The sequence below is a fragment of the Cervus canadensis genome, chromosome 18, assembly GCF_019320065.1.
Source record: "Cervus canadensis isolate Bull #8, Minnesota chromosome 18, ASM1932006v1, whole genome shotgun sequence".
Taxonomy (NCBI): Eukaryota; Metazoa; Chordata; class Mammalia; order Artiodactyla; family Cervidae; genus Cervus; species Cervus canadensis.
The window spans coordinates 40006602-40034108 of NC_057403.1; the positions used below are offsets into that span (position 1 = coordinate 40006602).

Genomic DNA, 27507 nt, shown 5'->3' on the forward strand with positions numbered 1-27507 from the left:
TCCTGTGGCCTCTTTCTCACCCTTCCTGTGCCATGGCACCGTCAGTTAAGTTGTGAAAGGTGAGTGTGGGGAACTGGGCAGTGTTCCTAGCCTCACCCCGCCCCATGACCACCTGCAGAGGGCCCAGACTCCCTGAATGCTGCTGAACCCACCCCAGGTACATGCTCCTGGGATCTTATCTGGGTGGGTGTGGGGATCCAGTGGCCACAGAAGCTCTGAGCAGGCTCTTGGGAAGTGATGATGAGCCTGGGCTTTGGAACCAAGAATTCTTTCCTCAGATCCTCCTTTCACAAACGAGGGGCCTCTCTGAGCCTCAATTCCCCCCTTTGTAAAACAGACATGAGGTGGCCCAGTGGGTAAAGAATTCGCCTGCATTGTAGGAGATGGCCTGCAGCTCAGGAGACCAGGGTTCAATCCCTGGGTTAGGAAGATCTCCTGGAGGAGGAAATGGCAACCCACTCCAGTATTCTTGCCTGGAAAATCCCACAGACAGAGGAGCCTGGTGAGCTACAGTCCATGGGGTCACAAGAATTGGGCACGACTGAGCAACTAAACCACCAAAACAGACACGGCAATGCAGCAATGCCTCCTAGGGTGTCGGGTGTGTGAGGAGACCTGTCACACACCAGGCACGCAACCCGGCTGTAGGGATGAAGATGAAGATGGGGAGAGCGTTCGCACTCCCTCCTCCGAACAAGACCAAGGCTCAAGCCCAGGCCTGCTAGGGTCCTGGGAGGAGAGGAGGAGCCAGGCCTGGAGGCCTCTGGGGCCACTCCCCTCCCCTCCCCAGCATATGGAATAACAGGAGAGACGTGAGCGAGGGCCCTGGGGCTTGGTCAGAGCAGGGCTGACGTCTGTCCTGGCCACTTCCCGGCTGCCTGAGCTTGCGTGAGCTAACCTCTGTTTCTTACGAGGCACGGGGAGGACTCGAGAGATGGGTAGGCCCGCCCAGCCCTGGCTGGCCTCTCTTTCCTCTTCCTCCCACACAGTGTCCAGACAGGACTCAGCCTCCTGCTAGGCCCTCTGGGCCCTGGGAGGGTCGGGGCCACACAGCAGGAAGGTGGGAATCTGGCAGGACAGCAGGCGCTTCCTCTGCAGGGAAGGCTGGGAGGGTGAATGGGAGCTACTGGCCTGCCCCTCCGTCCACCTTCACCTGGCCGGCCGCCTCCTCCCTCCCAGCTGCAGGTCAGGGCAAGGGCTCTGTGAACCAAGACCGCTAGGTTCCACCCCTGGAGACCCGCCTGGTGCCTGGGGCTCCCAGAGGGACTCCCAGGTGCCTTTTCATAAAGGAGAGCCTGAGCCCTGCAGACCGGAACCCAGAGTGTGCTGCCCATCTGGGAAGACAGGACCGGGGACTGGCCAAGTGACGAGCGAGGGTCCGGCAGAGCCAGAGCAGGGGCCGCCTCTCCTAGGCCCCACAGGGGCTGGAGCTTAGCCTGGAGCCACTTAGAGCCCTGGGGAGTCCCAGGAAAACCTCCCTCTCCAGCCATCTCCCACCCTCAGCTTGCCCAAATGGCTCCAGGTTTGGAGTCTCCCAGTCCATTTCCCATGCCAAGGGGGAGACAAGCCTGATGGGACCAGTGGTCCTATTGTCCACAGTCCCACAGCACAGAGACGTGCGTGATAAGAACCGTGTGGGTTGAGGAGCACCACCGAGCTGTCAGATGGCCCGTTCAGGGCTGTCAGGAGAGGATGAGACCCGACCAGAAACCTGGTCCCCACTACCTGAGCTGGCCCCTGAGACAGACATTAGGTGCTAAGAGAGTCCTTTGAAGTGGGAAAACTTGTTTGAGGGGAGTGCTACCAGCCTGGGGGAAGGGGCTGGGTCCGCCTTCCTGCCCTCCCAGAGGATGGCCGGAGATGTTTCCTAACTTCGAGCCAAGTAACAGAAGTCTGAGAGACCCCCAGAGAGGTCCAAGAGGGGAGATGGCCCTGATCTCTTTGCATCCCACCCCGATGCGCAATCGGGACAATGGAGTAGGGGAGGACGTCTGTCCTCTGCCTTCAGGGGCTGGGGCACAAGAGGAGCCCACCACTTGGAGAAAGGCAGAGGCAGGGGCCGATGGAAGTGGGTCTGGGCAGGTCCCCAAAGATCCCACATTCAAGCCTGTCACATCACTGCCGGCCCATCCCTGGCTGCCAAGGCACTTCACCCCCCTTCCTGTCCATCTCTGGAGGCCGTGCCTCTTTCCCCAGCCCATGTTCCTCCTGGAGCAGCCAGGACAGGAAGGAGGAGATCGTGGGGACGGAAAGCTCAGATGCGGGCCAGGGCTGGAGCTACACTGGACTTTTAGACACAAAGAGCCGTTATCAAACAAGACTCCTTCCGGTAACTGAAGGGGGATAAGAAGCTATTTGACCTGCCTCACCTGTGTCACAGGACAGAGAGGGAAGACTTGACGGGACAAGGAAGAAGGCAGTGATGGGAAAGAGGTCCAATCAGCTTATTCCTGCAGCCCACCCACCACACACCAGTCAGTAAACTGGTTTACATATGTCCTGTGACCAGCCAAGGGCTGCATTCAGCCCTCAAATGTGATTTCTTTGACCGGCGAATATTTTGGATTAGCCAAGGGTTCTTTTTCATATTTATTATTTTTATTTAATTATGTGGCTGCTCCAGGTCTTAGCTGCTGCACGTGGGTTGAGAGATCTTTGATCATTGTGGCAAGTGACATCTTCAGTAGCAGCATGTGGGAATTTTTTTAGTTGAGGCACATGGGGTCTAGTTCCCTGACCAGGGACCAAACCCGGGCCCCCTACACTGGGAGTGTGGAGTCTTAGCCACTGGACCACCAGGGAAGTCTCTAGCCAAGTTTTTTAAATCAGGGGATTTTACACCAGCACAATCTGGATTTCTCCTTGTAAAAGGCAGGTGGGGTCTGGCTACACGGGCCCTCATTCCTGCAAGGTGGTGATCGGCTCGAGCTGAGTAGCAACTGCACCCTCAGCGTGAGGCTTGTAACCTTCAGTCCCCCACTGACCCCTTGTAACCTTCAGTCCCCCACTGACCCCACCACTTGCCACTGCCTCCCCAATGCTGACACCCAGTTGCCATTTCTCCTGCCCCTTGCCCTGATAACATTTCCAGTAGATTTCTTTTATACATGGCCGTCTCCTCTTGTTCGTGTTTCTCTGTTGTGCCCCCTGCCCCACCCCCATCGGTGACTCTTAACAGAAGCACAGAGCAAAGTTCAGGAGGAAACGCCCCCTCAAATGTTTGCGTTTGTTGGTTAGGTGACAACAACTTTTATTTTCTTCTGTGTACCCTTCTACAGCTTCCAAATTCTCTACGATGAACACATACTTCTTTTTAATATCAAAAGACAAATGCACTGGTAATTACAAAGGAAATCCTCCCCATCTTTAAGTCTGAGAGCCAGATCAAATGTTGCTCTCCTGCAGGAAGTCGTCCTGGAATCCCAGCTAGGAGTGATGGTTCCCCCAATCCTTTGCCTGCAGCTCTAAGAGTTCTTGTGTTTGTGCGTGGTTTCCACACTAGACTGAGAACTCACAGAGGGGAATGTCCAGGTCTGGCCATTCGTGTCCAACAGAATTAACTGTGACTGGCTGTGGTGTGATAAAAACTGCCTGCAGGGGGCGCTAAGGGGCACGTCAGGCTCTACCAGCATTATCAGGGGAGGCGAGTCTCAGTCTTTGCAGGGCTGCGGTGGAAACGATTTTGGACTGCGATGTCCCATAGTTTGTGAGGCAAGAGGGCTTTGGGAGAAGCTGTGGGCCCCTGTGAGGTGTGGGCTTGGCAGTGGTGAGCAAGGGAGATGCAGCATTGGAGAGGCCCAGATGGAAAGATGGACCTAGCCCAGCCCAGAAATGTTTCTACTAAGCCTGAGTCAGGGGCAGTCAAAGGCCCACACGGTAAATAAAGGTTTACAGCAGGCACCAGGCAGCTCTTGGGAACCACTGCCCAAAGTCCAGGGTTGGAATCAGGGACCCTGGGGCTGTGAGTGGAAGGCTAGGGAGGTCCTAGGAGAGCAAGGGAGGCGCAGGAAGGGGAGAGGGAAGGCTGGGGAGGCTGACAAAAGGGGAGGGCCCTGGGCTCAGAGGTAGGGAAGCTGTGCTTCTCCAGGGGTCTGGCTCAAAGCTCTGACTCAACCCATTTTCCCTGCGTGCCATCCTTAGGTTAAAATGATTGGGGCTACAGAGTACCCTTGTGGTGATCACCAGAGACAGAGCAGCCATGGCACATTTCTATCCTGGGCGGGAGCCGAGGACCAAGGGTGCCGCCAGCCTCCAAGGTTCAAGTCCTGCAGACTCCCAACCCCCAGCTACAAGGGCTGGTCCAGTGGTGGTGCATTAAGACCAGCCTTCAGTTCCACTCCTGGGCCCCCTGAGATGGACCCAAGAGGCAAGTAGTCAGAAGGCCCAGCCTGGGAATTTCTGGCTGCCATGGTAACAGCCCCATCCCTCCATGGTCCTCGGGCCTTCTCAAGTCTTCAGCTGGCCCACCCAGGGCCGGGCCTGGCTGCAGAGGCTGCAGGCAGCAGTGAAGAGAGACAGGTGACTGCTTCTTCACACCGGCGGGGGGCGCTGGCGGCCTAGATGCGGCTGGATGAGGTGCTGCCCGAGCTGATGGGGAGCCTGGCACTGTCCGAGTTGCTCTTCAGAGGGGAAGGCCCACCCCGGGCCTGCAGGCGCATGGACCAGTACCAGAGGAAAATGAGGAAGCCTGTGGGCGGCAAGGGGGTACAGGGCTCAGAGGCTGGGGGCTGCCCCCCCAACACCACTCCCTTCCATTTTGACCCATGTCTGCCCACACCCCCCTCACAGGCTCCCCACACTGACTCGATCCCAGGAGTACTGACTACGCCAGGCACTGGACAACGCTCTATGTATCATCTCACTTTATTCTCTCCAGGTCCCTTGAGACCAGGCCCCGTCATTATCATTCTGTTTTACAAACAGGGAGACTGAGGCCCAGGGCATAGGGGCTTGGCTGAGCCAGGAGCCCAGCAGCAGTGGTCCGGCTCTGGAGCCATCTTGCTTTCCCTGTTTTCCTGCCCAGGCCTTCCTCCCTACCCAACATGGTGAAAAACGAAGGGGTGTGTGTGTGTGATGTTGGGGGTGTGGGGGAAGCAGGGTGCAGGTAGACCAGGAACAGACCCTCACGGCATCAAGCCAGGCCCCCACGATCCAGCCCCTCTGCTCCTCCCCCCTCACCTCCTCCCCGTCTCCCCCCAAGCTCACTACCCCTTACGCAGCTCCTCCTCAGGGTTCCTCCAACACACACCCTACTTCTAGCCTCAGGACCTTTGCTCACGCTTCTCCCTCTGCCTGGAGCACTCCAGTCCTAGACCAGGCCTCCTCAGCCTGTAAGCTGCACCTGGGCGTCTGTAACAAGGAGGACTCTGACTCAGCAGGTGTGGGGCGGCCCAGAGGCGGCGTCTGCAACAAGCTCCTGATGCTGCTGGTCCAAGAAACACCCTTGGAGTAATGGGACCCTTGATCTCTCCATGGGTAGAGAGACCCACCTTTGTTTTTCACCGTGCTGGGTAGGAGGACTTGGGCAGGATAACAGGGAAGGCGAGGCCTCCATGGGGTCCCCGTGCAACGGGGGTGGGGCATGAGGGAGGCAAAGTGGACAGCACCCTGGATCCATGGCTGGATCCTTCTGTTGTCTTTGGATGTCTCCTAAACAGAGGGGCCTCCCTCCCCTCCAGGAGGCTCAGACCATCTATCACCTTGACCACCTTGGTCTTCAGGGCCACACTTGGTCTTCCCCACTAGAGATGAGCTCTGTGAAGCAAGGCTCTTGCCCGGCTAGTTGACAACTGGAGCACCAGGGCTTAACACAGAATCTACACAGAGTAGGTACTCGTCAGTACCTATTGTACAAACAGAGACTTATCCACTGTGGCCCAGAGGCCCCCACTTTACGAACGGGCAGGTTGAGGCCCAGAGAAGGGTCATCTCATCCGTGGCCTGTTCTCTAGGCCTGGGCACCCTTCCTGGGCCGGGGTCTGGGGTCTTCTCCACACCTACCTTGCAAGGAGGTGACGATGCTGAAGAAGTAGAGGGCGACAAGCTGGAAGGTGCCAGAAGCAAAGGAGAAGAAGACCACGGCCCAGGGCAGGCCGAGGACCAGACTGAGGCCCAGCAGGGTGAGCACGTGGGGCCACTTCTGGGCGCGTGGGCGCAGCCGCAGGATCTGCACCACCATGGTGCCCAGCATGGCCGTGTTGAACAGAAACACCAGGCTGAATAGGCCCAGGTTGGTGACATGGCTGATCAAGGAGTCCCGGATCCAGCACCTGTAGGCAAGCGTAAGAAGGCTCAGGGCAAGGCCGGGCTCACGTGGTGCTTCCTGGGCCGTGGGCAAGCACCATGGTGAGCCCCAGTTACAGGGCAGTTACTTTAGACACCACGGATCCAAGGGCCAAAAAGTCACTCTTCTTTCAACTATCCTATACTCCTCCTCTACAGTCAAGAGAAAGGCTCAGTTTGGTGCCAATACGTTTTTAACTTTTAACACTTGCTAGTCTCCCTTTTCAAAAAGCGCCAGACTTAGGCTCACTGCTTTCATCAAGAATTTAGTAGCAGGGTTCTCTTGTTCCTGGGTTTGCTTTCATGACTATTCACTGTTTATGACAAGTAATGCTTATTTCCCATTTATGTGTAATATGACTTAAAGAAAATACATTTAACAAGCCAGAAGATTTAAAGAAAAAAATTAAGCAATAATAATACAGATGATACAAAGTAAGGCAAAAATCACAAGATTATGGTGCAAAAAACTGAAATTTGTAAAACACTGAAGGAATGGAAAGGATTCCTTCCTAACCTAGGGCTCAGGAGCTCTGGATTCTACTCTAGGTTCAGAGAGACTCACAGGCCAGGCCACCACCAGCCTGGGTGAATTAGCTGAATGTAGGACTGGATTTCAGCCCCATTCATCTCCTGGTTGGGTACCTTTGAGCAGGGTGGTGTGGATCCCTGCCTTCTCTGGGACTCAGTCTTTCTATCTTTCCATAGGGAGGGAGATAGAAGTGTGCAGCAAAGGAACATGCTAAAGGTTCATCTGCTCCAGCCCAGACTCCTACACACATGTGGGGAAACTGAGGCCCAGAGAGGGGCCAGGACCTGTGCAAGGTTATCTAAGTGAGTGGCAGATCCAGGCCTGTTCTCACCCTCCCTGAGAGAAGCATCACCCTTAGCCCAGAGCTCCAGCCAAGGCCAGGCCAGTACCTCCAGCACCCGGCACCCAAGAGTCTCCTGCTAAGTGTGACCTGGGCCCAGGCTGCTCTAACTTCTGCACCAGGAGGCCCACACTCCTGCCTCCACTGCACAAGCCACTCACATGGAAGGGTAGATGACACTCTCAGGGGTCTTGTGCACCGCAAGGATGATGTGACCATAGTTGTTCACGTCCACCAGTGCCACCAGCATCACCAGGAAAACGGGGAAGCCTGTGGGCAATGAAGCAGGGAGCTCCGTCTCCCACCTTCCCAGGTCTGCCCTCCCCTTCCCTCTGGTGAGCCCGCCTCCTCTCACGTTCCCTCCAGGACCTGTGCTCCCAGAGCCCAGCCAGCTCCACCTGGGGCAAGTCCTCCAAGCTTGGACCCTCCCTTCTCTATTCCAGTTCTGGTTTCCCAAGTCATGTCCAACTCTTGCGACCCCATGGACTGTAGCCCACCAGGCTCGTCTGTCCATGGCATTCTCCAGGCAAGAATACTGGAGTGGATTGCCATTTCCTTCTCCAGGGGATCTTCCTGGCCCAGGGATTGAACCTGGGTCTTCTGCATTGCAGGCAGATTTTTTACCAACTGAGCTATGAAGGAAGCTCCTGGTTTCCCAAAGTGGGGCCTATCTCCCCTAACCTAACCCCTGCCCCCTCAGCATCCTGGGAGGCCCTGGGTAAGGGCCAGCAGGTCCCTGCTGGGGGGCTGGATGTCACAGGAGAAATGAGAGAAGCAGACATTGGTGGGGTGGGGTGGAGGACAGTTCAGTGGGGGACATCTAGAGTTAAGCCCCAAAGGGATGTCTATTCTGGGCCTTGACTCTGTCCGTGAAGTGGAGACAGAGAGCTCCCTGGAAGGGGTTGCCCACCATTAAACACCTGGATTTTGACAAACAGCCAATTCTGAGGGAATTTCATATAAATCAATGATATGAACCAAGAAGGAACCAAATGAAAAATATGGGAGCAGCAGCAAGTTGGGATCAGGGTCATGTGGAGGTTGATGGGCCCACGCAGTGATCAAAAGGACTTGTGGTGTGTGTCCTTAGGCCTCGGGTCTGACAAAAGAGAGGTCAGGCCATAGGTGACTTGGGTTGCTATTGGCTAAGAACAAATGCCAGAGCCATTGGGAATCTGTTATCTGAGGTTCATCGGGGTCCACAGACTGGGCCACCACCAGCCTAGGCGAGTCATGTGAGGACTGGATTACAGCCCCACGCATCCACAACGGGGTGCCTTTGAGCAGTGCACAACCTGCACATCTGTACATGGTGGTTCTGTCTGCAAACCCCACTTGTAAAACAGAGATGAAGAGAGTATGTAAGCTTTTATTGGAGACAGGGCTCATCACCTCATCCTCCTAAAGAGGACCTTGATCCAGCCAAGGTAAAGAACCCCTGAGGATGGGTGAGTGAAGGAAAGCAGTGAGGGAATAATCAGAAGGGTAGGTAGAGAAGTAGACCGAAGTGCCCACCTTTTGTCAAAAGCCAAGAGGAAGAGGCAGGTCTGGGGGGAACCCACAAACCCCCTCCACTAACTTACCCCAGCCCACGATGCTCAGCTTGAGCAGGTAGCCTGGAACATAGGTGCCGAAGACCTCGACCACAAGTCGGTAGAGGTTGTAGCCCTCGAGGCCCATCCAGGAGAGGCAGGCGAGCAGAGAGAAGTGCAGGAAGATGGCGCTGGCACGGCAGGCAGCCTCGGAGCCTGACAAGGCCACTGGCTCGCTGAGCAGGAAGCTCACGTCCAGCAGGAAGATGGCCAGCAGCAGGTTCATGTGCACCTTGATGGTGTAATCCCTAGATTTCCTCCTGCACAGGTCGGGGGTGGGCAGACAGGGTCACTCTGGTGGCCAGTGTGGGAAAGCAGGGAGGTGGGAGGGAGGTGGGAGGGAGGTGGGAGGGAGGTGGGAGGGAGGTGGGAGGGAGGTGGGAGGGAGGGCCCGCCCACCCCTCCTCCTCCAGGCAGCCTTCCCAGACTACACACACACACACACACACACTCTTCCTATCCTACTCTTGTGGCTGCAGCCAGGCTCTTGCCCACCTGTCCCTCTGCATCTACCCTGTACCCAGCACCCACAGGCTTGGACACCGTGTGTGCATTTAACAGCAGTCTCAGCTAGGCACAGATGCTCCAATCAACACAGACACGACCATCAACCAGATGCTCCCAAAGTCAGAAGGGAAAGACTGGAATTTTTGCTGTTTTGGAGAATCCATGCCACCCACGTTCCATGTCTGTTTCTGTCTGCACAACTGTACATCTGTGAGCACAGGCTGTGTGTGCCAGGGTCCTTGAGTCTGCAAGCCTGTGTGTGCACGCCCTGCCCCCATCCCGAGACACTATGTGGTCCAGGGCACCATCAGCCTTTCTGCCCCCAATGTGCCCTGCCTGGCACCATACACTGCCTGTCCCAGAGGGTGCAGAAGAACATCTGCCATCCTGGATTTCCACACCTGCCCTGCCCCTAACACAAGGCACCACTATTGGCTGGCCCCACCCCCCTCACCCCCAGTTTACTCATCTGTGAAGTGGGAGAACTGGCCCCCCTCAAGGGTGGGGTGAGGGTTACACTGATATAAAGCACCCGGCACAGATAAGATGCTCAGTCCCGAAGGGTTCCCGTCCCTGTGTCCTGGGGCACTTTTGTGATCAGTGGGCTGGGGGGCTTGTGCCCCCACTCCTGGCCCTCCACTAAGCCTGCCAGCCGTCTCTCTTTGTCACCGACTGCAGCCCACCATGTGTGCATCTGTGACCGTCCTGCACACGGCTCCACCCTCCCCTTCTCCCTAGAAGGACAGTGAGCTCACTCCAAGTGTCACTCCAGAGCTAAGGCTGTCTCCCCTCTGCCCCAGTGGCTGCAAGCCCCAACTGCAGGTAGATTCAGTTTAGGCAAAGCCCAGCTCTGACAATCCAGACCCCACACACAAGCCTGTCTGAGGGTGGGGGAGGTATTTCTTCACTCTGCCAAAGGTGACCTCTTCTCTCCTCAGGCACCCAAATGACTAGGGAGACACGTTCCTCTATGGAGCTAGGAGGCCGGGCCTCAAAACAGACACCAGGGAATGGGGGCTGGGGAGAACCCTGGAGGCTCTGCCTGTCCACAGAGGTCACTGCCAGACAGCTCAGTAACTGGGGCCCTGTGGACCGGGAGCCTGCCTGCTTCGGTTCAAGCCTGCTTCTGCCACTTCCATGCTGTGTGATCTCGGTCAGGTCACTTACCCTCTCTGAGCACTCTTTCATAGGACCCTTGTGAGGATGAACCCAGTTCATGTCTATAAAGCACTTAGAACAGGGTGTGCCCATGGCTGATTCATGTCAATGTATGGCAAAAACCACTACAATATTGTAAAGTAATTAGCCTCCAATTAAAATAAATTTTTTTTAAAAAAGAAAAAATTGCACTAAAAAAAATTGCAAATCTTTGAGTAGCCTTTAAGCAAATAAAGTATTGAAATGCATTTAAAATAGAGGGAAACAATGGGATATTTAAAATAAAGGAATGTATTCTATATGCTCAAAAAAAAAGAACAGGGTGTGGCATGTGGGAAGCTTGATGTAATTGTTCACCATTATCATCACCAGCATCATCATATTACTATATGCCCCCAGTGGAATCATATCTGGTTCTTCAAAGACAGGAATCTAGATTCTTATGTCAACTCGCCCAATTTTAAATATTGGCAGCTAATATAAACTGTCAGTGCGATGTTATCCAAACATCACAGATCCAAAGAGAAAGGTCAGCGGACCGAACCTCCCAGGGCTCCCACAAACCACACACACACACACGTCAGGGTCAGTCAGGCCAGTCTCCAGGGTGGGTCTCCCTGACTGTGGGGTCCTAGCTCAGGGGCCGGGCATGGAGGCTGTCCCTTCCCCTTTCCCTCCCAGCCCCAGGCCCTACCTGGAGCAGAGGTAGGCGGCCATGGTGAGGACGCAGGCCAGGGCGGAGATGACGCAGCCCACGTAGGAGAGGAGGGTCAGATAGTGCTTGTGGACGGCGTCCACCTCCACGGAGGCGACCTGGGGCCACAGGGCAGGTCGGGGTTGGCCTCCGTGCTGAGGGTTTGCCCAGAGGGAGGGCTAACCCGTGGTCCCTGGAGGACCTTGGGCATCTATGAGCCACTCTTGCCCCCCAGCGGAGCAAAGTGTGGTCCCATGAGTACATTTTTCACCACATTCTTATATGGATCCCTGTCCCCACCAAGGTCCAGCGGACTCCACCAGAGAACCCCTTTTCTGTCCTGACACTAAATATGTTTCTAGAACACTCAACCCAGAAATAAGTCTCCTGGGAGCGAGTGAGCGCCCAACACCCAGAGAGCACCAGAGGACCACTCTGCTCCCTCGGATGCTGGGTCCTAAAATTCTGGGAGAATGAATGTAGGACTCAAAGAGATCTTGGCGGGGGGTGGGCACCGAAGTCCACCGCAAGGGCCTCTGCACTGGGCCTCAGCATCCCCTGGAAGGTTCTAATAGAAACACAGTCCTGCCCCCACCCCAGCCCTGTAGAATCAGAATCCTAGGTTAGGACCAGGAACCTGTGTTTGTATCAGGCACCCAAATTTGGGGATACAGAGCAAGGACTTCAAAGACCTTTTACTTACTGCTAGTTGTGTGACCTTGGGTAAATTGCCTAACCTCTCTGAGCCTCAGTTTCCTTACCGATAAAACGGGACAACAGCAGGAGTCATCTTGAGGCTTGTTGTGAGGAATGAACAACATATATGTGACAGGTGGCGGCAGTGGGGCAGGAGGAGGTCACGTACCATCAGAACTGCAAAGTAGGTCAGGTGGTTGCAGTGGCAGGATGTCTGTGTCTCTTTCCTGATGGTCTCACACCCCGCATCACTCCAGCTCCCCGGACTGCTCGCTGAGGAAAGGCCAGCATGAGGCTCTGAGATCAAGCTCAGCACCCCCACTGTCGCCCCCGGTACCCCACAAATGCATGACTGCATCCCCCTTCTGAGCTTTTGCTTCCTTCATCAGGCCCCTAACTTGCCATCACTCCCTCTTCAAAGCCACCTTCCTCCAGGAAGCCCTCTTTGATTAACTCCATCTACCCCACCCTCTAGGACCCCAACTACCTGCCTCCAGGTACCTGCCAAGCTCAGAGTCCCCTCCACACTCACATGTCAGGTCTTCAACCCAGAATACACATTGCAGAGTCACATTCTTCTGTAGGGACAAGAAAGAAGGGGTGGGCCCTGTGACAGTCTACTCTTTTCCAGCCAGGCCGAGGGAGCCAGTGCCAGGGCCCCACCCTATTTTGACCTGACTGGCCAATGCCCTCAGCCAGTCCATCAGTTTGTTAAAGGCGAGTAGTTCAGAAAAGAGGAGGGACAGGAGGACATGGGCAAACAGGGACCCTTTTTCCCTGGGTTGCTTGGCTCACACTCACCGGCTGTGGCTGGTGCTGGAAGGTGAGCACCACAGGCTTCGAGAGGTTGGCTACTTTGGTGTTCTGCACAACAATACCCAAGACCTTCTCTCCCAAGACCTGGCTGGAATTCTTGTCCTAGATAAATGGGGTATGGAGGAGAGGGGAGGGAGGGGGCTCAGGACTGAGAAGAAGAGTACACTCTTGTCTCTGCCCAGTACATTGCTCCCAGATTTTGAGTCTCCCTCTGGAAACAATTCTTGCGTAGGTAGTCATTTACACCATAGTAAGAATGACAGCATTTAGGCCTTTCCCAGCTCTAAGGCTCATGCACGTTGCCATCTGATTTCTGACTTTACAAGGACTCTTGGAGGAGAGGGCTACCTTCCATGCCTACCTTCCCTCTCTCTGTCAGACAGAAGCTACTTTCCCCAAGGGAGGCCACAAGGACCACCACCCCTACCTGGAACAGAGCTTGGCTGCTGAAGTCCACCAAGAGGAGTCTCTTCTCAGCTTCCTGCCTCCTGCCCTTGCTCTTCTGGAAGAGCACGCTGGGCAGCACCACCGAGTACTCCAGGATCTCGCTCTGCTCCTCCTGCAGACCAGAGGACCCGCTGGGGCTCAGCCAGAAGTGGGCTTCCAGGACCCTGCCATGTCCCCCCAGCACACGCCTTCCTGCATGCTGCCATCTCTAAGCCCACCTCCTTCACGAAGCCAGACTCACAACAACCCCGCTCACTCCTCCTTTCCTTGGCACCGGGGCTGGCTAGGGAGCCTTATCCCCCTCCCAGGCGATAAGGGCCTGGGAGGATCATGTGGTATTCTGGTGTCTGGGTGTCAGACACTGACCCTGACTATGGCCCCCTGGTGTGCTGGGGGATATGGAGGGTGGGGGGGTGGCCGCCCCTCCCCGCAACCAGGTCCATCAAGGCACAGGCCTTTTGGCACTGGTTGTCGGTCCACAGGGATGTGTCCCAGGAGCCCCTGGTGCCGGGCCCAGGTCCCTGCCTGTTCTGTCCCCACTGCTGTGACCTGAAGGGTCCTCAATGCTACCAGGTCTGGGCCTGACTCTCTGGGCCTGAGGCCTTCCTCATCAGCACACATCTGGCTCCCAGAGGCCAGGGGTGGGGGTGGGGGCGGGCCGTGTGAGGGGTGGGGGGAGGGAGCGCTTGCAGCCTCCACATCTGCTTCCTGCCCTGGCTACCGATCCCGACCCCTGACCTCCCGCCGGGAGTGGATGTGCAGGTCCCGTGGATTCAAGTCAGACTGGAGCTTCCACACTGTGGCATTGACCCGCTCCTCCTCGAAGGACACGGCGTCCCCTGTGAAGTTCACAGAGGCCAGCTTCGACTCCAGGCTCTGCAGCTGCCTGGAAGCAGGGGGGAGAGAGGAGGGGATGACTTGCTGGGAATGAAGGGGGGATCCAGGTATGCCAGCCAGCAGGAAGACAGAGTGAGCAGAGAGGCAACTCAGGCTGATGCACAGGAAAGAGTGTGGGGCCCGACAGAATGACCTGCGGGGGTGATGCGGAGGAAACCGGGGCCTCAGCGCAAACAGGAAAGGAGTGGCCTCAGACTCAGCCACCAGGTTCTGGGCCCAGTTCTGCCTGGACCGACCTACTTTGCGTCGCCGGGCAGCCCTACCCCGCTCTGGGCCTCAGTCTGCTGAGCTGTAAAATGGGTCAATCCTTTTCCCTTATTGGTGGAGAGGAGGGCTTGGGTGCTAATAAGAGAGACTTTTCTTTTTTCTGATACAGGCAGGTGAGGGGTCTTGGCCAGTGGGACTGAATCGAGATGGAGACCAAGGGGAGGTCTCCATGGTCTCTCATTCCAAATCCCTGCCAGGCCTGGGTCTGGGGGAGCCTCCTCCTCACCCCTCACATGCTGCGGACCCACACTTACTGGCCCATGGGGGTGAAGGGGGGCCTCCTTGAGGTCTTCCCGGGATGCTTCAGAAACTGGCTGAGCCGCTGGAGGTCCCTTTTCAGCTCACATATGTTCACCGAGGCATTGTGGGAGGCCTTGTGAGGGGGATCTGGGGAGAGGGACGGACAGACCCACCAAAGGCTGTTGAATGGGGTTCCACTCATTCAACTCAGGCCACACTCATCACACTCTCAATTACTCCCCCTGTAACTCTGACAGTTTCTGTCCCCATTTTACAGAACAGGAAACTGAGGCTCCAAGGAGTGGGGTAGACTCCCCAGGTCACTCAGAGATGTAGCCAGCCAGATGGGGCTCTGTCATACAGAGCCCGCAGCAACTCCAGCCTCAGCAGGGTGGGCTAGACCACCCCTACCCCTACCCCAGGCATCCTTCTGACCACACAGAGGCGGCTGGGAGGGCCAGTTCCTCAGGACCAGCCAGGCCTCCTTCAGGAGGAGCTGGGGGGTGGGGGGCTTCTGTGGTGGCTCCAGGGCCTTCCCCGGGCTACCCTGCCCCCAAGGGCCGCAGACTCAGGCATCTCCAGGGGTTAGATGGAACTCTGATGAAGTAGGCAGATGGAAATAGGGACATAGGGGGAGGGAGCAGACCCTATGCCATCAAATAAGGCAGGCCCTGTGGTCACATCTGAATTTTTAAGGCAGAAAGCCTGATTTTTCAGTCATTTGAAAACCCTGGCTCATGTTTTCCAAAAATTCTCTACAGACCAAGTAAGACCAGATCAGATCTCCTCTTCAGGAGGCCAATTTACAGCTGTTCCTGACTTTGCCCTAAACCCTCCCAGGTTGGGGCAGAATCCGGGCCTGGGGACAGGGATCCCCATCTACCCGCCCCCACCTGCCCCAGCTCTGCCCCCTCCATCCCTCTCCCCAACCCCCCCACCCCGTAGCATTTCCATGGGCCTGGAGATGCTAACATATTCAAAGCCCTGTGCCCCCTCCCTTGGGAGCCTTGCCCCAAACTGGAGCTGCCTGAAAGGACCCAGAATCAGGGAAATCCTGGACCAGAAGTAAAGCCTCCAGCTCCTTCTGGCCAGCCCCTGCTCCCTGCCTCCACCCCACACTGAATAGAAGGCAGTGGTCCGGCCACACCTGTCACATCTCAGCCAGAAGACTCAGTCTGCGGACCTCAGTGTCGGCCTCCAGCCTTGCCGCTTCCTGACCTTTGACCTCTCTTCCTGTCCTGCGGCCCCATGCCAATCAGCTCCTGGGTTCAAATCTGGCTCCCTCTCTTACTCGTTACTCTTGCAACTTTGGGCCTCTCTGAGCCTCAGTTTCTCCTCTGTGAAATGGGGATAAGCAGTCTAGATGAGGCTGATTAAGCAGAATTTTTCCTCCGGCTCCAGACCTCTAGTCCCATCTCTCCATTCTCTCTGCTCCCACCCTGTTCATCTCTCGTCTTGCTTTACCTGGACCTACGCTGCAGCCGCGGGACGGGACTTCACCCTCCTCCCTCATCCCTGTCTTCCCACAAACACACCTTGCCTGACACTCCTTCCGCTCCTCAGACACCTTCCCTGAGTCCCCACTGCCTGTGAACAGAGCCCCCCAACTCCAAGACCTGACATGCAGCCCAGACTGCCTTAAGCCCCCCTTCCCAGCCCCAGTGCATTTTGCCTTCCCCATTTCCAGGCCTTGGGCCAAGCCCTTCCTTCCGCCTGGAAGTCGCCTTACTGTGGAAGGAGAAGATGAAGCTGGCCGCACTGGGCAGACTCGTGTTCTGGGGGCTCCACCAGGAGCTGACAGAGGTGGCAAACAGCGGGGGCCCCGGGGCCAGGGTCTCCTCCTGATGCCGGAAGCACAGGAGGTCAGGGGCTTGGTTACTCAGCACGAAGTCATTCTTGCCGTAGCGAAGATGCAATTTCCCCGCGTGGCGGTTCCAGTAGAGGCAGAAGTGGTAGAGGCCCCTGGGCTGAGGGAATGGCCAAGAAGCCGGGTGGACTCCAGGGAAGGGGGCATGGATGATGAGGGCCTCCTCAGAGTTCCTGATGGAGATGTGGAGCTGGGATGCCTGCTTATAATGGAGGCTGCTGTTATGCGTCTGGTTCCGCTGGCCGCAGAAGCGGAAGTCTTCCCGGGGGCCCCCGCCACGGGCACCTGAGGGGGCAGAGACTGAAGATGGGACTCTGGGCTGGAGGCAGGCCCTGGGGCCAGAACACAGGAGCCCAGTGCCTGGGACCCACACACATTCCAAGGACCTATACTTCAAAGGGTCTCCAAAAATGTGAATCTACCCTGCTCCAAGATGGTTGGCTTCAAAATAGGAAAAGAACAAACTCAAAATCAGAAGAAAAAAAAGAAAGAAAGAAAGAAAAAAAAATTTCAAAGGCAAAATAATATTTTAAATAGCAATAAAATACTTCACAAGGCCATGCCTGCTGCAGACAGTGGTGCAGGCTGTGCACTGCACAAGGGTGCTCTGGCTGCAGAGATGAGTGGGGCCAAAATGCACCCCAAGCTGTGTACTGGGGGGCTGCATTTGACAGAAAGAAGAGGAGCCTTAATCTTTTCTCCAAGGTACCGCCTACTTGCTAAGCTGTATTTGCAGGCCTGTGCCTGCCCAAAGCGGTTAGTGGATGTGCTGGTCCTTAACACAAGGATGGCATTTTAACAGAAGTCCCAGGGCACCTCCAGGAAAACCTACCTGGAAGCAGGAGGAGACCCAGCAGGAACAGCGGCATCTGCAGCAGCACTTGGGCAGTCATCTTCCTCCGCCAAGGCACCCGAGACATCACCGCCTGAAAGAAGCCAGCAGTGTTAGCTGAGGTCCTGACCCCCAGGGTGACTACCAGTCCCACAGAGGGACAAACCAGGGTAGTATGGACATAGGATGCGAGGCAGGGAGGCACGTTGGCAACAGTCTGTGGACCTCCCCCAGAGCTGCCAGGAGTGGAGAATCAGGAGGCAGTGGCCGAAAGAAGACACGCAGATGACCAATAGGCATGTGAAAAGATGTTCTGCATCACTAATTACTAGAGAAATGGAAATCAAAACTACAATGAGGTATCATCTCTCACTGGTCAGAATGGCCATCATTAAGAAGCCTACAAATAGCAAATGCTGGAGAAGGGATGAAGAAAAGGGAACCCTCCTACACTGTTGGGGGCAATGTAAAATGGTGCAGCCACTATGAAGAACAGCATGGAAGTTCCTCAGAAAATTAAAAATAGAGTTGTCATATTATCCAGTAATCCCATTCCTGGGCATATACCTGGACAAAACTATAATTCAAAAAGATACACGCACCCGTAGGTTCATAGCAGCACCATTCACAAAAGCCAAAACATGGAAACAACCAACAAGTCCATCAACAGAAGAATGAATAAAGGTGTGTACATACATGCAATGAAATCCTACTTGGCCATAAAAAAGGATGAAATAATGCTACTTGCAGCGACATGAATGGACCTAAAGATTATCACACTACGTGAAGCAAGTCACAGAAAGTCAAATATAGTATGATATCAGTTACATGTGAAAGCTAAAATATGACACCAATGAACACATCTACAAGACAGAAACAGACTCACAGACATAGAGAACAGACTTGTGATGGCCAAGAGGTAGGTGGGTGGGGGAGGGATAGATTGGGAGTTTGGGGTTAGAAGATACAAACTATTGCATACAGAATTGATAAAAAACAAGGTCCTAGTGTATAGCATGGGGAACTATATTCAATATCCTGTGATCAACCATAATGGAAAAGAACATGAAAAAGAATATATATGTATTATATAACTGAATCACTTTGCTATAAGCAGTAATTAACACAATGTTGTAAATCAACTATTCTTCAATAAAATAAATTTTAAAATAAAATTTTTTTAATTAAAAAAAAAAAGGCAGTGACTGAATTCAAGTCCCAGCTCCAACTCTCGCTTGCTGCATAACCCTGTGTAAGTCAGGGAAAACAGGACTAATAATAGTACCTCTCTTCCGAACCCAGCAGTGATGGGGTAATCAGGGTAGAATTTGTGGGGGGGAAGCTCCATAGCATCACCAGGAACCACCCCACCCTGCCCCCTCCAGGCCTTCAGAAGACACAAGAAAAAGGGTGCTCTCAGGGTTCTCCTCCAGGAATCTCACCATGATCACCCCTAAGACCCAGCTCAGAGGACATCTCCTTATGGAAGACATCCTCAACGCCCTCTACAGTCAGTCCTGGACTCCTTTGGTTCCCGCCTCCAGCCAGGGTCTCCTGTTAGCCAGCTCTGGGAGGTACAGGACGATGCATCCCTCCACCACACGGAGCTCCTGATCCATCGCTGTGCACAGGCCCTGGTGTTCACAGAGGTTACTGGGCAGCCAGGCCGCAGGGGGAATTGGAGTGAAGGATCAGTGCGGTCACAGCGCCCTCTACAGGGGATGGAGGAGAAAGGCACTTCCTGGTATGGCCACCAGGGGGAGCCAGTTCCCAAGGCAACTGGAAAGGCAGAGGGACGTCCCAGTCTGGCAGAGACAAACAGTATGGTCCAAGCTGGGGAGGATCCAGCTCCCCTCAGCCCTCTCCTGGAGTAGAATGGGTCACTCCTCCAGCCTCTGTTAGCTGAGTACCCACTATCTGCCAGCTTGTGCTGACCCAGCTTCCTCACCCCTACACCTATGCTAATCTTCATTCCAACCCTGTGAAATAGGCCCTACCATTTGACCCATTTCACAGATAGGGAACCTGAAATCCAAGGAATTAAATGACTTGCCCATTTAATTGTTCCAGAGGCCAAGGGCTTTCCCTGCCTGATCAGCACTGTAGTGCCTGGCAGGGAACCTGCGTGCCTGGTACTTACAGAGAGATGCCGGGTGGCTTGGCCCACCCCACGGCCATCTGGCCCAGTGACTGAGCTGGGTGCTGGGAATCACGAACAGACACCCTCATCCTGTGGGGAGCTGCATATGTCTGTGGTGACAGATGCAGTCATTTGCCACAAGCCAGACAAAAGAAGCCTGGCATCCATGGGGCATGTGAGGAGTTTAATTTGGGGGAACCCAGGAGGGCTTCCAGAAGGAAGTGACTTTTGGATGGACTATTTGAGGGCAGCATTAAATGAAGGGGTGGCCCAGGCAGGAATTCACTGAACAAACCTGGCCCCCTCAAGCCAGTCTCCAGTATCCCAACATATATAACGGGACCCTAATTTCTTGGGTCTGGTCGGTCTAATCGTTGGTCAACTGGGTTCATCACCCTGCCCTGGTGACATCACAAGACCTCAGAGAAGAAGGAAGTGAAAGTCTTTGGGGGAATGGCTGCTATTTCCTAAATTGTGATCTTTAAGGTTTCATTTTGCATCCTCTCTGAGCATTTTGGTTCATTTTGGGTTTTGGTGTTTTCGTTTTTATTTTTAGGGGGAATGAAGGATTTATTACTTGAAGTAAGGAGAACGCTGAGGATCTTTCTAAAGCAGTGTCTCCCGTTTTGGCTCCTTTTGAAACTGTCACCCTAGAACAGTGGAAGGAAACCCAGCATCTGAAGACAGAAGTATGTCTCCTGGACCCCTTCTCTTTCCTTTTCCTTTCTGCCAGTCCCTGTCACTGTCTATACCTGATCCTCAGTACAAATGACATCTCCTCCAGGCAACTCCCCAACCCCTATTTTGACTTCTGCTTTATACTTGTGAACTCAGAGTTCACAGATCACTTTGCAAATATGGCCCCAGTTCTTCATCATGGCATTTGCATTCAAGGCCCAGAGAAGGCCAGTGATTCCCTGACCTCACACAGCAAGCAAGGATGGAGCTGACCAGAATCCAAGTATCTCTCCGGCCCACTGACTTTCAAACTGAGTTACCACTATCAGTAAACGGTGCCCAGGACAGGGCAGAGTCACCTATTTTCATTTATCTTCCTGGACTGATCTCTTTGAGAACGAAAAAGCAGAAAGAGGGAATGAGCTTCCCATCACCAGATGGATACAAGTGAGGCTGCACTTGTGAAATGCCATGATTCCAACAGATAGGGATCAATGGCATGCTCTGACATTCCTAGGTCATCCCCACTCTACCCTGGCTGCTTGAATAGCCACTCCAAGGTGAACAACTCTAGCCTCATAGACTTTCTTGGAATTTGAGGGGGAGGGGCTTCCTGGTTTCCTTTAACCCATCCTTAGTAGAGTTGACTCTGGAGCCAGACTGTCTGGGTTTAAATCTCAGTTCCTTTACTCAATGGCTGTGTGTCTCTGGACTAGTTACTCACCTTCTCTGGGCCCCACTTTTGTCATCTGTAAATAGGAATAAAAATCAAGACTATCGCAAGGGTCATTGTGAGAATTAAATGAATTGATATCCATAGAGGATTTAGAGCAGGAGCATGCACACGGCAGGTGCCATCGCTGTCGGCCAAATACCTCTACATCCTTCCTGGCCAGCTCACGCCTGCCCCTCACCCAACCCCCTGGGCCCATCACAGGTCCCGACTCCTACACCTTCCCTCCCACCCTCCACGTCACCCCCTCGTGGCCCCCACAGCCAGCTCAACTTCCAAAGCGCCTTGACCGGAAATTCTTCGAGCATGAAATTTCCTTTCTGGGAAGCCTGAAACCCCACCCAGAAAACTTCCCACCTCACAGCACGGACCTGAGCCTGTCCCCAGAAGCCTCTGAGAGACAGGAGGGCTGGACAGGGGCACCATCTACGCTCTCATGAAATCCTCAGAGCCATCCTGTGAGGCGGGTCCTGCTGCTTTGCCATTTTACAGATCAGAAAACAGAGACTAGGGCAGGGCTATCTGTCCTAAGATGCCCTACTGGTGGAGCTAAGACACGGACCTCAGTGTTATTCTAGAGAACTCCTTGGAGAGCTGGAGCCAATAGTTTCTAGAGATGCTTGCTCCTCTGGTTTGGGGAGACCCCCAAACAAAAGGAGAGAGAAATGGTGGGTGGGTGAGAGCCAAGACCACAAGCTGTGCAGGCAACTCCAGCCCGAGAGAGAGAATTTAGGGGGCCGAGCCCCCAAGAGAGGCCCCTACACCCCCCACCCCGTTCCTTCTAGAGCAGCTGCCCTTGACCTCAGGCCTTCCGTAAACACATGTAGAGAACAAAACAATCCGGCCCAGTTTGACACAATGGGGGCCACCATCACAGAGTCCCCAAGGATCCAGGCAGAGCCGGGGGTGGGGAGGGGCAGGTCTCATCTAAGCTAAGACTCCCGGCTGCCCATCCCCCAGGATGGCTGGGCCCAGGAGGAGATAACCCCAGTTCCAGTGTGGGCTCAGCCCTGCCCATCCTCATGGTGGGGGAGAGGGTAACGGGCAGGGGACCAGTGGCTCACTTTCTCCCCTGAGGCCTGACTCACTTCCTCTGCCATCCATATAGGGCCACGAGTCACCGCTGGCCCAGTCCAGGCCCCTGGAAAACCCATTTCCTCGGAGGACGGAGGTGGAAGTTGAGTGGACAGGACCTGAGTGGCTCTGGGGTTAACCCTTCCCGGGCAGGCGCCTCCCCAGGAAGATGACCTAGGCCCCCTGGCCTTCTCCTGCCAGTAACATACACCGTGGACGGCAGACTTATCCATCCCCTGACCAGCCTCTTTGCCTGGAATGCCTCCCTCTTTCCATGACCCAACTCAGCTTTCGAAACTCAGTGAAGATACGCCCTCCCCCTGAAGCTTTCCCTAACTGCCATCAGAATTAACTTCTGTGTTCCTGGTGTGGTGGGGAAGGGGGCAGTCCACAGCCTACACTCAACCCTATATGCCCACCTTTGCCACAAGTTCACATCAGAGGTGCCAAAATCCACGATGGGTCAGAACCACCCCAAGAAGTTCACTGAAATGCATTATCACAGATCCCTCCACACTGACATTCAGTATCTCTGAAAATAGCACAAAAGATTTTTTTCTTCATTCAGCAAATCAGAAGTAGGGGGGAATTTTTACCCAGTAGCTATGAGTCTGATGGGTTTTTTTTTTTCCAATTTTTTTTCCTTTTTTTTTTTTTGCCAGGAGAGTAGTAACATTAGGATGAAAACACTTGCACACATACATACAGGGTACTGTCAGGGATACATAAACGTTTTGTGATAGAATATGCGTGAGGGGCTTAGCCGTAAAGAATCCACCTGCCATGCAGAAGATGTGACAGGAGCCTCGGGTTGGATCCCTGAGTTGGGAAGATTCCCTGGAGAAGGAAATGGCAGCCCACTCCAGTATTCTTCCCTGGGAAATCCCATGGACAGAGGAGCCTGATGGGCCACAGTCCACAGGGTTGCAAAAGAGTTGGGCTGAGTGACTAAACAATAACAACATGTGAGGGGCAGATACTCCAGGTCTGGTGCGGGGCTCGGGAGTCCAGCTTGACCAGGCATCCCGTTGACCAACACTCCGCGGGCATAGGACCACTGGCTTACAAGGCTGGGATGACACCAGGAGCCCTGTCTTATGGAGTCAGAGGCGGGTGGGGCCCGGCCCCAGATCACTCAGGTGGTAAATGGTTAGCTCTGGACGGGAGCCAGGGCAGCCTGCCTCCCCCGCGGTGTCTCGTCTCCACCTCAGTGGTGGTGAAGATGAATCACAGTCCTGGGTGGCTCACCTAGCATTTAGCAGGGTGCCTGGAACCTGGAAGGGGACTCCCCAAGCACAGCTGGGAGCAGGGGGGCGTGGGGCGGGGAGCCCCTGCCCCAGCGGGTCTCCAGGTATGAGCCTGGTCTTGCCCTCCTGTGGGGAGGGCCAGCAGCGGGAGGACCCAGCCCAGCTTCCCAGCTCCAGCCTCATCTTCAGCTGCTGGTCAGTGTGGGGGGCGGTGGGCGCAACGGAGGAGGGACAACATGGAGATGCTGGCTCCCCGCTCCCAGCCCTGGACAGAGGGCCTTAGGGGAGAAGGATTTGGCCAAGAGAGGGGTGGGTGAGTGTGAAGTCCTTGAGGGTAGAACACACGCACATGAGGTGTGCATGCACGTGTGTGTGCGCTCATGTGTGCGGGTGTGTAGGGGAGTGAGGAGGGACGTTAGAACAGAGCGGAGGCTCTGCAGCAGGTGTTTCCCCCACGGGGGTGGGGTGGGGAGCTGAGAGGACCCTCCACCAGCCATTTCCAAACTCTCATAAAAGCAGTCTAACCTAGAAACTCCATGTACCCAACAAACAAAGGCAGTGCTCCCACCAGACCCCGGTGGGACCCCCGACCACACCTCACTCTCAGCCGGGCCCCCAGCCCCTCAGCAGAGCCCAGGGCTCCAGGGGGCACCGCTTGCATACATGGAGCCCGTCTCTCCCCCCAACCCCCATCAGTCACAGGCCGGGTGACCGAGGCCCAAGCGAGGTGACCACACAGAACTCCCCCCAGGAAGGGTGTTCTGGCCTGGCCGGGGAAAACAGAGTGACTTCAGGTTCCAGGAATTTTTCTACAATTAAAGAGAATAAAAATTAAGCTAGCTGCCTGCCTCCCAGAGGCCGGCGGGTGCCAAGGCCTTGCCGGCTCACTGCCCAGGATGAGTCCCACATTCCGGAGCGCTGCCCCCCCAGCGCGGGCCCCGCCGCCCCATGGCTTCCGTCCAGCAGGTCCCCGGGCCACGGCTCCCTCCGCGTGCTCAGACGGGCCCGGCCCTGTGGGGAGAGCGATGAAGGGGAGGAGAGGGGCACCTGCCCAGGTGAAGGACGCGGGTTCCCCCGAGAGCCAGTTGTCCAGAGCCGCCCACCCTGCCACCTGCTTTATCTGCAACCAGAGTGTTTAAGAGGCCTCAGAAAGGCCAACACACCATCACCAGAGATGAGCCTGGGCTTGAGTGTGCCCTCCTCCAAACCTCTGCACACACCGGTCCTCCCCACTGGATGCCAGCCTTGTGACGTATCTGTAAAGGTCTAACTTAGAAACACTGTGTACCCAACAAACAAAGGAGGTACCCCCACCAGACCCCAGCGGGATCCCGGACCATACACTGGCCTTCGGCCTCCACATCCTCCCCCGACTGCCCTGCACTCCAGCCTCGCAGCGCCTGGCAGAACGGCAGACGGTGGGAATAAACAGAGGTCTAGCCAGCACAGCAAACAGGAGCTGGAATCCAAGAAGGGGAGTGGGGGGTGACAGTTCCCATTCAGCGAGCACGCACTTGGTGCCCAAAACTGTGCAAGGCACTTTTCACAAATGATCGTTCAATCATCACCTTAACTCTATAAAGCAAATGCTATTATTGCCCCCATGTAAAAAGGAAATGGAAATCCAAAGAGGCTAAGTGATGCCCAGGCAAGTAAGTAGCCAAGCCAGGATCCAGACTTTAGTCTACCAAACCTCAAAGCCCATGATTTCAGCCATTACGGTCACCAGAGCCCCTTCCTTCCCTTCTCTGGAACTATCTCCCTGACTTTACCATGAGGTAACTTTGCCAAGCACTTCCTAAGAAGCTGTGTACTTAGTCACTTAGTCATGTCTGACTCTTTGCAAGCCCATGGACTGTAGCCCACCAGGCTCCTCTGTCCGAGGGATTTTTCAGGCAAGAACACTGGATTGGGTTGCCATTCCTTTCTCCAGAGGATCTTCCTGACCCAGGGATCAAACCCAGGTCTCCTGAACTGCAAGCGATTCTTTACTGTATGAGCGACAGGCAAATTCCTCCCTAAGAAGCACTAGTTCCCAAGCTAGAGAAATACTGCTGGTCCTACTTGGTCGTATGAATTAACATATCAAAGGCTCTGATAAGTTCTGCAGAAAGAAAGTCCACAGAGCTTGGTTGGGCTTAGTTTCCCAGCCCAATATGATGGTGCATGCTTTTTTTTTTTTCCACAGAATACCTGTTACCAATGTGAAAAAAAGGAGGTCTCAGAAATGTTGACAACTCGCAGATAAGAAAACCGTCAGCATTCCCCCTCCCAGCCTCCAGCCGCCTCCCCTCCCCTCCCCTCTGAGCTGTCCCAAAGGCCATTAACTAGCGGGAGATGGGCTACAGGAGCCATTCAGGCTGTGATGTTCCCCAGGGCAACTCATCACCATCTTTGACACTTCCAGGCCAGAGGTCCTGGGGGAACCTAGGGTAAAGACAGCCCCATCCCACCTCCCTTTGGCCGGCAGCACCAGCTCTTGGGGAAAGGGACAGTACCAGCCGTGTTTCTGGATTGGCTGTGCCATTAAAGTCAACCGCAGTCATCTCAAGCAGCAGAGACATTTAGAATGCTAGGACTGAAAGGGAATGAGGGAGGAGGAGAGAGAGAGAAAGAAAGATAAAGTGATGGGGAGGCAAGAGCTTTTAGAAGCTGAGAATCACAACCTTTTTAGAATCTGAGTGTGAATGGAAAAGATCTTGAACCCCAGGGAAGGGGAGGGATTAGGAAAGTCTGGGTCTGGCCCAGTTTAGGGGTGGTGTTCAGACAGCAGACCTGTCATGAGCAGTCCTGGGACAGTGGCGCCAGCCCTGCCCAGATCCATGGCCCTGGGGCAGCCTGCAGCCCACAGCCAGGGCTCCCCACAGCCCTCCCCACAAAGAGCAGCTGAAGCTGGGCCTCAGGGCCCTCACCAGTCAGCACCTGCCCAGGGAATGCACACTCCCAGAGCAGGGGTGGCAGGAGTTAGACACATGTGTGTTAATCGCTCAGTCGTAACCCACTCTTTGGGACACCATGGACTGTAGCCCGCCTGGCTCCTCTGTCCACAGGATTTCCTAGGCAAGAATACTGGAGTGGGTTGCCATTCCCTTCTCCAGGGGATCTTCCTAACCCAGGGATTGAACCTGGGTATCCTGCATTGCAGGCAGATTCTTTACCACCTGAGACATCAGGGAAGCCCATAGGGTCCTAAAGTAGCCCCACACCTGACTGGTCCTAGTACCTTTGTAGCAGCCAGTCCCCTCTTTGGGCCTCAGCTTCCTCCTCTACTGAGGAGGTGACAAGATCCCTGTCCCCCTGTCTGTCTTCTCCATAGCCCAGAGCCCCAGGTTGCTTCTAGGGAAGGGAAGGGCTTACCTCCTGGCTGACAGCGAGTGGGGAGGAAAAAGGTGCTGGCCATCTCATCCTCCTGGCCAGCCTGTCTTCCCTTTCAAACCACAGACGGACCTCAGCCGTCTGGCTGCAGTTTCCCTTCTGCATCTGTGTTCCCAAACTGGTCAAGGCCAGGCATACAAGGTCAGCCCAGTTACCTCCCTGTTCATTTTTGGGGGGCTGCGTTTCAGTTCCCCAGGGCCTTGGCAGAACGCCCGCCTTTGGAGCATAGGACCCCGTAGCATTCCCAAGGTCAGCCACCAGCCCTCCCTTTCTTTTCTCCTCCTCCGGGTCCCAGATCCCTGGCTGAGGGGCAGACCGGACACACAGCCAGGCATCCTCCCCCACAGGGGCTGGGGGCCAGGGTGAGCCTGAGGTTCCAGCTCCCTCCGGGGAAGGTCGGTGGAGGCACAGACTAGGGTCCCATCCCAGCTCACTGAGCGCCCAGCACCGCCTCACCTGGTCCTCCACTACTGCTTGCATACCCCCACGGGCAGGGTGCTCACCACCTCCAGCCACACAGCTAGCATTAAATGAAGCTCTCTGAAGATGCAAGACTTGATTCTAAGCTCTCTACCCAAGGGAACACATTTAATCCTCCCCCAAATCTTCCGAGACAAATACCATTCTGCCCATTTAACAAATAAGGAAACAGAGGCCCTAGAAGATCAGGTTGGCTGCTGGAGATCACGCGGCTTGAGGTACAGCCTGGGGGCCTGGCTCCAGAACACAGGCTCTCGACTTTGCAGTCCATTTCTGCTTGACATTACCTGTTAGAAAGGGCTTCTCTTTAAAATTCCCAGTAAAAGATGCTTCCAGAAATGTGTTTCCTTGGATTAGTTGATTTCCTTCCTCTGAAGAAACCCTGGTCCTGGGGGCTCTCAGGACCCCCTCCCAGCAACACTCTTGCTCTCTGTCTTCTGCAGGCTCTGGACACCCACTCCCAGCACTGCCAGAGGCTTGTCTTCGATAACGGGGGTACAGCCCATAAACTGAAATTGAATTTTTGCTGAAGTGTGGCTGAGGGAAGGAGTGTGGGGTGTGAGGCCCTTACCCCCAACCACTTCCTCGTCACTTTGGGCTGCTGTCTGATTCA

General features: G+C 54.9%; 1 protein-coding gene across 6 annotated transcripts in view; it reads right to left on the minus strand.

Annotated features, from left to right (window-relative positions):
* Positions 1-3233: 3233 nt before the first annotated feature.
* ADGRG1 (adhesion G protein-coupled receptor G1) overlaps positions 3234-27507 on the minus strand; it is a 44858-nt gene continuing 20584 nt past the window's right edge. For 3 of the 6 annotated variants that reach the window (XM_043436610.1, XM_043436609.1, XM_043436613.1), the window contains exons 2-14: positions 17168-17261; positions 16198-16620; positions 14483-14615; positions 13803-13950; positions 13045-13176; positions 12603-12719; positions 12334-12379; positions 11971-12074; positions 11106-11224; positions 8738-9006; positions 7316-7424; positions 6001-6269; positions 3234-4687 (exon numbers count right to left, since the gene is read on the minus strand). In XM_043436610.1, coding sequence (XP_043292545.1) covers positions 4557-4687; positions 6001-6269; positions 7316-7424; positions 8738-9006; positions 11106-11224; positions 11971-12074; positions 12334-12379; positions 12603-12719; positions 13045-13176; positions 13803-13950; positions 14483-14615; positions 16198-16620; positions 17168-17255 — 2088 coding nt within the window. In that variant the 5' untranslated portion in view covers positions 17256-17261 and the 3' untranslated portion in view covers positions 3234-4556. Of the gene's footprint in view, positions 4688-6000; positions 6270-7315; positions 7425-8737; positions 9007-11105; positions 11225-11970; positions 12075-12333; positions 12380-12602; positions 12720-13044; positions 13177-13802; positions 13951-14482; positions 14616-16197; positions 16621-17167; positions 17262-26396; positions 26540-27181; positions 27404-27507 lie in introns of those variants that run through there. The other 3 variants (XM_043436612.1, XM_043436611.1, XM_043436608.1) reach the window with 2 other exon arrangements.